Raw genomic sequence first — 10,674 nt, forward strand, 5'->3', positions numbered from 1 at the left:
GGGAGGGAGAGGGTCTAGCTAGCTGCTGTTTGTTTGATTTAATTATTTTATTTTTAATTGGCATGGAGAAGGAAGGTTTGAGGATCTTGTAAAACAATTCAATAAAACTTAAAATAAAATGAAAAAGTATCTAATGATACATTAAGTGAGAAACAAAAGTTGGAAAAAAAAAATTTGTTATCTAGATCTTTTTGATTTTACCATTAATTATATAAAATAAATAAATCAAAATCAAACCCACTCTCCAAACTAGAGGTGTACAACGGGCTAGCCCGTTTAAAGTCGATTCATTCGTGCTTCGTGACATGTTTGGGCCGGCCCATTTAATAATCAGGCCAGTCCGGTCCAATTGAGAATACTAATATAAACGAGCCAGTTCATAATAGGTTTGGACCAATCCAACACAAAATAAGCTCTGGCCGAGCTAGCCCAACGAGATAGAAAATATTTACCCAATTCGGTCCATACGTATAAATCGACCATAACCCAGCCCGCTTATTAACGAACTGAATCGAGCTGGACCGACTTTAAATTGGCCGGCCCAACCCATTATACACCTCTATTCCCAACCAAGCCCCCTAATACCACCCACCCCACCGGTGCCATCGGCCCCATTACGGTCGGCATCACCATCCCCCTCCACTTTATTTCTCTCTCATTCTATCTTTCCTTCTCTCTTTCTCTTTATCTCCCTCTCTCTCTTCCTTCTCTCTCCCTCTATCTCTGACCAGCAAGGTTGTCGAGCTCCCATTGCACTAGGCCAATGAGAGGCGAAGAGAAAGAAAGAGAAGAAGAGTGCATGGAAAGAGTAAAAAAAAACGGAATGAAAGCAGTGGCGTAACTAATTGGGGGACTAGGGCCGGAATGGGGATGGCCATGGTCCCCTAGTATTTTGAAAATACTTCCGCACTATATATAAAATATGTACATTTGTTTCAATTAGTTAGTAAAAAGTACAATAATGTTTAAAAAAAGCTAGGAAATTTTATGTCTACGGGACATACTACTAATTTCCTTACTCAAAATTAAAGCCGGTTGCATTATTACGTTCTATGGCAAAATTTTTTGCCAATGCTCAACATTGTATATATATGCGTTTGACATATTATATATATATATGAAGTTATAACATTGCAGTTATATTATAATAACTTAAATATAAAACACTAATTTTGCTTAATCAACCCAAAATATACTTAAACACACTATAAAAAACTTTAATCAACCCCATAAAGATTAAAATTCAAGTAGAAAAAAAAATCAAGTGGCAATTGGAGATGCTGTTGTAGTTGCAACTGCCGAGTGCTTAGCAAAAATGTCGAGCGCTCGGCGATCTAAATACGCTAATAGATGCGGACGGACTGTCTTTTTGAGTACAAATGAAATGTGTCATTTTGAGTAATTTAAGAAAATTTAAGTCCTTAGGAATGATAAAACTATCAAACTAGCTACATCCTGCCCTCCTACCACTTAATTAATTTCTACCAAAACAATTCTTCATAATTATATTTTGTTCAGCCATGTTGAGAGAAATCTCACATTAAAAATGTGAGGGCCTTGCTAATAGCTTATAAGGGTTTAGATTACTCTTTCCATTGCCAATTGGTTTTGGGATGAATGCTTAGATTTCTTATGCTATTGAATTTGGACTACTTCTCCCATTGCTAATTGGTTTTGTAATGAATGTCTAGATTTCTTCAAACCCCTCCAATGACAAATTCTTAGTTTCGCCATTGAAAAAGAAAGAATGAGGGATATAAAAAAAGGAAAATATTTGGGTCACCCCTCCCCCCAAAATAACAATTTCGGTAATGTCGGCGCATGATCGGAACCGTTCACTTTTTAGATCACCTATTATAGATCATCTCTGCAAAAAATCAAATCAATCGGAAATCGTTTGGTTATATAACTGTTATCAATTAAGTAGAAAAAATTGATGGTTTTTAATTAAAGAGTGATTTTTTGACCAAACTGTTGATTTTTTCTATTTAATCAACAACAGTTATATAATTAAACGATTTTCGATTGAGTTGATTTTTTGCAGAGATGATTTATAGTAGGTGATCTAAAAAGTGAACGGTTCCGATCATGCGCCGACATTACCGAAATTATTATTTTGGGAGGAGGGGTGACCTTGGAGTGCCCCCAAGGGGTAACCCAAGTAGTGTCCATAAAAAAAATATAAGGGAGGAGGGGAGGGGAGGAGACGGCCTAGCCGGTAGCTAGGCTGACCAGAGTACGGTGGGTGGAAGTGAAGGTGCCCTTAGGGGAATGTCTGGGCTTGCTTAAGATTTTTTATTTTCTTACAAATTGGAAAAATAAAATGTAAGGTTTAAAAAGTAGATAGTGGGGTTTCTCTCATCTAGGGCAAACCACGCCATATTCGAGATAGATTCACGCGAGCTTGTCAAAAATATCAGCGGTGACATCTCAAAAGGAAATATGAGAGCTCTATCTTCTTTTATCTAAAATTTGCTCTCTCTTATACAGTTCAAGGATGCCAGTTGGCGCTAGATCCACCGTGAAGCGAACTTCGTAGTAGATGTGGCGGCTTCGCTCGCATTCCGGAAGATAATCCTCGAAGTATGGGCCAATAGGCCCCATATTCTCTTGTGCATATCCTTTCTCGGGATGACTCTGTTGCCAGCCCTTAACTTCTTTGGGTTGGGCCTTGTGGTTGACGGTAGCTTCTTCTCGTTTTGTTGTTTATTCTCTTTTTTTTTTTGTTACTCTCTATTACGTTGTTCGTTGTGTCTACTAGTATGTGTATGTTATTCTTGATTCTTCTATATGATATTTTTGTTTTAGTGAATTAAAACATTCAACGGTATTAAGGATGATCCAATACAGTAGAATAACAAATTCTCTACCAAATCAGGATGATCCAATACAGTTGACATTCCATACCAAATCAGGATTTGAAATTCCAAAAGAAGAAACTGGGAAAGGAAAAATTGTTTATGGATGACTCACCGCTCACCAACCAACTCCGTTGTGTTCATCTAAGCTGAATTCGTAGCAAGCCACAATGTGTTGAACTTGTGAGTCGCACAGAGAAATTTCTTGATAAACAAATAATAATAGCAAATGTATTAATACCACATATATACTAACTCTTTAATAGAGATAAAATTTAGAATTAATTATGCTAGACTACATACTAGTTGTTGTTTTTAACTTATAATACCATAATCATTAAAATGTAACAAAGAGATTACTTTATTAAGAATCAGGTTATTACATTTGATTTCAAGTTGACTCCAGCTGCCACTGCCTACTTACCAGCTGACAGGTACTAAGAGTTGCATTTTTACAAATTTTTTTATTTCGTTTTTTTTAGTTTGCTCTCGCTTCTCTCGCTTCTCTCACTTCTCTCGTTCGTTTCTCGATCTCACTTCTCTAAATTCGATTTTGGTTTTGGATCTGGTTAGATCTTCTTGTTGTTTATCAATTGTTGGTTTCAAGGTTCGTTTGCATTTGATTTGATGTTTATTTTTCTTTTAGATTTTGATATATTTTTTTTTCTATTTGAAATCACATCTCCAGGTCTGATTTCCAATTTTTATTGATTTTAGCTTGTTTTTGTGCTATGATTTGTAGATATAGTTTTTTTAGATCGATTATCGATGTAAGTGAAGTCTGTTGTTGATTTTGTCGATATAGATCAGATCAATGTAGGTGAGGTTTTTTTTTTGGTTGCTTATTATTTGATTTAATTTTTTTATTATTTTGGTTTGTTTTTGTGCTACGATTTGTAAATCTGGTTTTTTTTTTTTGAGATTGATGTAGATGTTTTTTCGATTTGGATTTAGTTGGTGCTCAATTTGAAATTAAAGATATTGAAAATTGATTTTAGTATTAATTTTTGGCATTCTATGGAAATCATGTATGTTGCTTTATTATTTTGATTGTATTTTATGGTTTATATATGCAGTTTCAGTTTGTATTCATGGTTGTAGTTTGCATTTGCATTTGCAGTTGTAACATTCATTTACATTTATTAGCTTGCTACCGCTTGCAGATCAAGCATAAATGCATGTGAAATAACTAGTATGTAGTCTAGGATAATTGCAATTTTAGTTGTAATTGCAGTTTCAGTTTCGATTTACATTTTTTAGCTGCCAAATACATATACGCTTATTAGTTTGCTACTACTTGCAGATCATGTGTAGATGCAAGTGAAACTGCATATCAGGTGTAGATGTAGGTGAAACTGCAGATCATGTGTAAATACTAAATACAGGTGAAACTGCAGATCAAGTGTAGATGCAGGTGAAACTGCAGATCATGTATAAATACATGTGAAACTACATATTAAGTGTAGATGCAGATGAAACTACAGATCATTTGCAATGAAGGTGATCAAGTAGTGAAACTACAAATGCAGTAGTTACACATTCATTAGTTTGTTGCTGTAAATGCAGTAGAGAACATGAACAGTTGTTGTTGTGAATTTTGGCAAAGTTAAATAATGGTGAACAATAATTTTGGGCTAGCAGTGTTTTTAGTTTTTGAGCCCCGTAGTTTTTTGGTTTTTTCTTTGTTCTGTTGCAGTTGTGAGGAGTGAAGACATGGTTGGTATTTTTGGTTTTTCTGTGAGATCAGGGATGTGCGGGGATGTAGCATGTGGTCCGCAAAAAAAGAATGAGCTGTTGGATTTTTATAAAATATGGCCTGCAAAGAAATAATTAAGCTTTGATTATGTTTGATTAAAAAAAAAAAAGTTATCAATACCTCTTTATTAATGGACTCTAAAATTTATATTGATGGGCCACCTGAGCTCTTCTATTAAACTGGTGGTACTCGAGCACAAATAGACAAGGTGAAACGGAAAAGAGGAGAGAAAATTCAAACGGAGGGCTCACGTGACGCCCGAATCAGAAATTGAAACTGACCCAAAAACTCGTGTGCTTTCCATATAAAGCCAAAGCACCAACAAAAATTTTGGTCGGGAAAGCATCAAAAGAAAAGAACTAAAAAAACATATAAATTCATTAAAAAAAGGCTTATTCACACCATTGCCCCTGTAAGATACACTTTTTTTCACTTTGTCCCCTGAAACTTAAATCCTCTCAGTTTGCCACCTGAACTTCACAAAGTTGTTGCAAAAGACCCTATGCCGTTAATTCTGTCAATTTTTCGTTTAAATAGCTGACATGACACCTATATGGCATGAGTGAGACCCTTTTTTAGTTATGTAAGATCCATGTAGACAAGCAAAATTATAAAAAATTGACATGGATCTTATTATTTTTAGTTTAAAAATTATTTTTTTTGTTCACATGGATTTTACATAACTAAAAAAGGGTCTCACTCATGCCATATAAGTGTCACGTCAGCTATTTTAACGAAAAAATTGACAGAGTTAACGGCATAGGGTCTTTTGCAATAACTTTGTGAAGTTTAGGCGGCAAACTGAGAGGATTTAAGTTTCAGGGGGCAAAGTGAAAAAAAGTGTATCTTACAGGGGGCAATGATGTAAATAAGCCTTTAAAAAAAAAAAGAAAACAAAGCATATAAAACATTCAGTGGCACTGCTTCCTAAACACGCGGCGAAGCGAACGCTCACTGTCCCGACACCACTACCTCTCTCTCTCTCTCCCCCCGAAAGTCTCTGACTTTCCTTCCTCTCCGAGATAAATATATATTTATATGCATACATTATACATATCTCCATCTTCCTTTTATATGTACCAATGTCAGTATTAAATTCAGTTTCATTGAGTCTAATCAATAAATTAGAAGTTTTTTCTTTTGTTTTTCCAAAGCAAAAAGAACAGAAACTGGAGCGTTTCTTCTTTTCTTGTTCTCCTTGTTTTGGGTCTGCCTTAAATTAAAGAAAGCATCAAGAGAAGAATGCGATTGGTATTCAATAGGGGTGAGTGAAAAGTGGTGTCTCTTTTTTTTTTTTCTTGGCTAAAGCCTGTCTCCTTTTCTTCTTATTTGTTTAATTTGTTTTTGCTTCTTCTTCTTTTTTCTTTTGTTGCAGCTAGCTATCTATCTAATAACTAGTCCATTCAACTAAATTTTGCATATATCCAATCCATATGTTATACTTTGATCAAAATTGGAAGAAAATCTTTGTTGTTTCCTTGTTTGAGGGATTCCCTCCTTAATTTACATGCATAATTGAATACGGTTTCCCCTTTCCTGTTAGGAAGAATTCAGACAAACAAGGAAATCAAGCCTCTCTCAATCTTTTCTCTATAACACTATGAATTAGGTGATTCGATCGATCAGAAGCTAAATAACAATAACCGGCCATTTTAATTTCTTCAAATCACTCTGTCATATATGTATATATGGCCCGCCCGGCTTGGTGCTGTGAGCCTGTGATGAGTGACTGAGTGTGAGAGATCGAGCATACAATATAATTTTTCTCAATCAATTCAAAAATGCCATCGTCTTCAACAATTGCGCACTCCAATCTGGAACGCTTCCTTCAATCTGTCACTCCTACTGTACCTTCGCATACGATGCCTCAGGTATGTATTTTACTTGTCTTCTTTTTTTCCCCCTGTTTTAAAGAATTTCTTTTTAAATTGTTATATACTTATATATAAATTATAATTGCTGTTTTTTAAGCTTTTGTTATTTATTTTATAATTTTTCATAGTTATTTGAGGAATTTTAGGGGGAAAAAATAGTTATGTGAGGAATTGTTTGGAAAACTAGTTTTATTTTTGGGTCAGTCGGAAAAACTAGTTATTCTTCTTTTTTGTTCATTTTTGAATCAATCACACAGTTTTTGTAAATTTCTCCTTTTGCATTAGAAGGAACAAAAATCATTTTTTCTAATGAAAAGTTTTCGATAATATTCATTTTTTTTTGTCTGAATAGTTTTGTATTCAGCTGTTCAGCACTTCAGCACTTTAGCGGTTCAGCCTGTTGTTTTTCTTCTTTCTTTGTCTTGGTTGGACTTTTTTTATTTTTTATTTATCTTGGGTTGGATTGGTGTGGCTTGGATATTTACATGAGTGTTGCACAGGCTGGGCCTACCCGTAGTTTTCCTTTGTCCGTTGTATTGGGCTAAGTGGGAGTTTATGGGCCCCTTATATTGGTATTATTCCTTGATGCTTTTTTTTTTTTGTGGCCATTATTCCTTGATGGCTTGATGCTTTGAATATTCTCCAATTGCCTCTCATTTTCCTTTAGAAGACTTTCATCATGTCCTTTAATTTTATAATTTACTGACTATAGTGTTTTATGACTTTTAAAATTTTAACTAAAGTCTAATAATATTGTAATCATTTCATGTTACATAATATTGGTTTATTAGTTTCTATTTTTTTTCACGCATACCAGGCGCCGAGTTCTCAGCGGACCGTTTTTGAGTGTTTGATAATGCATTTTTACTTCTTCCTCAAGCGTTAGTTTGTCAGATTTATGTTAGGTTTTAACTCTGAAATTTTGGGCACCACCCAAAATCATGAGTTAAAACCTAACATGCAGCCTCCACAAATCCTATTTTATACTCTAGGAAGGTATGAAGTAAATTCGTACCCAATATCCCATTTTATACCCTAAGAAGATATGAAGTAAAACTCTAATTTTTTTTGTTTGTTACTTTTGTCCTCATTTAGTAGTGGTACCATTACTATATCCTCTCGACACACTTTCTTGCATATGCACGTGTCAATGGGTTTCGCGGACAGTGCGACTTCAAATCATCTCCACCTAAACATGTACACCATATTATGCAAGAATGTACTACATGAGATTCCAGTTAGAGAAATGAACTTATTAACGACCGAACAGTGATTCAATATTATACATAGTACATACTATACTATTCAAGAAGTGGATCAATATTGATATATAGCGTGCACCTTTTTGCTAGCCTTATAATTCCCAGTTAACTTGTTACTTGCTGGGTTTTTGGGAGTCAGTTTTCCTTCTGCTATAATTCCCAGTTTTCATTCTAAAGTAAGAAGTCCTTTAAGAGCATGGATTACGGCACCTTTACATTGTCTACCAAAAGAACAATGTACATCTATTTTGGTTAATGCTTTTCATCCAGTAATGCATGTTATTAACTAAACAAATTTATTCTTCCTTCCTAATATTCATTTCTCTCAATTTAGGAACTTATTTTCTGTTTTGAGGATAAAAAGAAATATTACCTTTGATGCACATACATCTTGTTCTTGAAAATAGCTACAGCTAGAAATTTCAAATCCAAGTGTCTCTTCTTATAGCTAGCATTTAGCAGCCGGTAAGAAATCCCAATGTAGATTTAAGAATGTCAGGAGGACTTATTAATTTATTTTCCCTGATCTCCTTTCTTTGTCAAATATATTTCAGAGCTGTATAAATGATCTAAATAGCCTGTGGCATCCTCCTGGTAAGGACACAATTGAATACTTCATGCTGGCAAATCTTTGGGATTGTTATGATGAATGGAGTGCATATGGTGTTGGCACCCCAGTACTATTGAACAGTGGTGAAACTGTTACACAATACTATGTTCCTTATCTATCTGCCATTCAGATATACTCTTACAAGTCCATAGTTTCTTCTAGGTACTATAAGCAATTTCTTTCCACGATTTTTCTGCTAAATTTGTTTGAGCATGCAGTTGTGCATTTTCTCTTGAAAAAAAAAATTCAATTTAATCAAGCAATTACTCTTTCCCTCTTTAAGGAACCGGAGAGATGATAATGATGCAGCAGAATTTGAAAGCGACTCGTGGAGTGATGACAGTGGGAGTGATAACTTATCAAGGTCCCTTAGCAACAACTCTAGCAGGACTTGGGATGCTGCTTCTGAGGATTCAAGCTTTGACCAGGAGAGTTCATTGCCAATGAGGGAGAGGGACAGGCTTGGATACCTTAACTTACAGTACATTGAGATGCTTTCTCCTTACTGGAGGGTTCCACTTATGGACAAGGTTAATCTTAATTTGTCCCCTGTAGTCTTAAATCTATATCCCTTTCATGAGTTCTGAGTTATTTAGTCATCCATCTTTGCTTTTAGGTTGCTGCATGAAATTGAATGCAACTTAATTAATTTTTATTGATTTTTTTCTTCTTTTCTTATTCCTTTCTTGTGTGTGTTTCAGATAATTGAATTAGCTCGGAATCATCCTGCACTAATGACACTCAAGAGTGTGGATCTTTCCCCAGCAAGTTGGATGGCTGTTGCATGGTAAGCATGATTTCTTGTCCTTTCAAGTAACATGCCTAGGATTATATGATGGCAAAATTAATTACCTGGCCTGGACTGAAATCTGGACCTCCTTGTTGTTCCTGCCTGATTGTAGTCAATGGAATTGCAGGGTCCTATTTTAACCCAATCACTAAGATACAGCTTCAAAGCAAGCATGCATTATTCTAGTGTAGTTTCGTGGTATCTTTGGCGTTGAGTACACTATTCTACAATAACTTCTGATTGATCATGACCATCAGATGTCGGCTACTAATGATGTCATATATATGTCTTGATCACTCAAAGGAGACAAACCTATTACCAGAATTAATAGATTACAAAATTGAATTCAAGGAGGTCCTTGATCTATTAATTTCTGATTGTATAGTTTTGGTTACTCTTCTCCCTTTTCTGTTTGTTTCAATAGCAAGGAAAGACTAGTACTAGTTCATGTTCACCTGCACGTTGTCTGTATTTTATCTGAAAATCTTTTTAACTTCCTTGATTGTATGCATAGATTTTATACTCTGATTTTTGATGATTTGAATACATATATAGGTACCCTATTTATCACATTCCAAGACAGAAAAATGAAAAGGACCTATCAGCATGCTTTCTCACTTATCATACATTGTCCTCATCCTTCCAAGGTATCTGACTGATGTCTTACTATATATCTTATCGTGTATGGTTAACTGTGTTTCCCTGGTTAACTGTCTTACTATATATATATATCAGAGAGAGAAAGGATATTTCTAAGTGTTAATTGATAATTGCTTAGACAAGTTAATAATTAGTGAAGTGGAGTGTGAATTGTTTGGTACATTAATATCTACTGTTTGTTGTTGCAATTTGAAGTAGTTAATTGTGGTAGAATTAAAAGTTTTTCATTTCATGTGTTGCGTTGCGTGATTCTGCAGAGAATGGGGAGGAATATGATGATCATATGACAAGTGTAGGTGATGATAGAGTGGGAAAAAAATTAAAGGAACATACAACAAGTAGAAGTAGTAGAATATGTCTTCCTGCCTTCGGATTAGCTACGTACAAGATGCAAGCTGCAGATTTTTGGTTAAAGCCAGACATGTCATGTACTACTACTACTGCTGCTGCTGCTGCTGCTGACCATGAAATTAGGCTTATCGATCTCCAAAACGCTGCAGCTTCCTGGTTGAAGCAGTTGAACGTCCATCATCATGACTTCAACTTTTTCACTTCCCACTCTACCATCTAGATTCTAAATTTCTCTCTCCGCGGCTTCTTCCATTTGCCTTTTTTTTTTTTTTTTTTCTTTCCTTTTCATGTTTGTACTTTGGCAACCGCCCCATGACAAAAAAAAAATATATATTAGCGTTTTCGTTTTTATTGTTCATGTCTTTTTATAATAGAAATGAGATGAGAAAGGTGAGAAAGTGAGGAAGGACAATAATTCAACATGGTTCTTCTTTTGTTGTTCAGATGCTACGAAACATTGCTAATGCGCCCCTTAAAATTCTTAAATCGTAGTTGTAAATACACCAACTCGTA

General features: G+C 35.0%; 1 protein-coding gene across 3 annotated transcripts; it reads left to right on the plus strand.

Annotated features, from left to right (window-relative positions):
• Positions 1 to 5,569: 5,569 nt before the first annotated feature.
• LOC147275478 (uncharacterized) lies at positions 5,570 to 10,512 on the plus strand. 3 transcript variants are annotated; one of them, XM_086257031.1, is made up of 7 exons: positions 5,570 to 5,878; positions 5,990 to 6,485; positions 8,305 to 8,522; positions 8,644 to 8,890; positions 9,062 to 9,147; positions 9,706 to 9,797; positions 10,068 to 10,512. In XM_086257031.1, exons 2-7 carry the CDS (start codon positions 6,396 to 6,398, stop codon positions 10,379 to 10,381), a joined length of 1,047 nt encoding a protein of 348 aa, XP_086113157.1. In that variant the 5' UTR covers positions 5,570 to 5,878; positions 5,990 to 6,395; the 3' UTR covers positions 10,382 to 10,512. The 3 variants fall into 3 exon arrangements, with proteins under 3 accessions (XP_086113157.1, XP_086113158.1, XP_086113159.1); XM_086257032.1 differs by having other exon boundaries at positions 6,158 to 6,485; XM_086257033.1 differs by lacking the exon at positions 5,990 to 6,485.
• The last annotated feature ends 162 nt before the right edge of the window (positions 10,513 to 10,674 follow it).

Source organism: Dryas octopetala, chromosome 9 (genome assembly GCF_963921425.1).
Source record: "Dryas octopetala chromosome 9, drDryOcto1.1, whole genome shotgun sequence".
Taxonomy (NCBI): Eukaryota; Viridiplantae; Streptophyta; class Magnoliopsida; order Rosales; family Rosaceae; genus Dryas; species Dryas octopetala.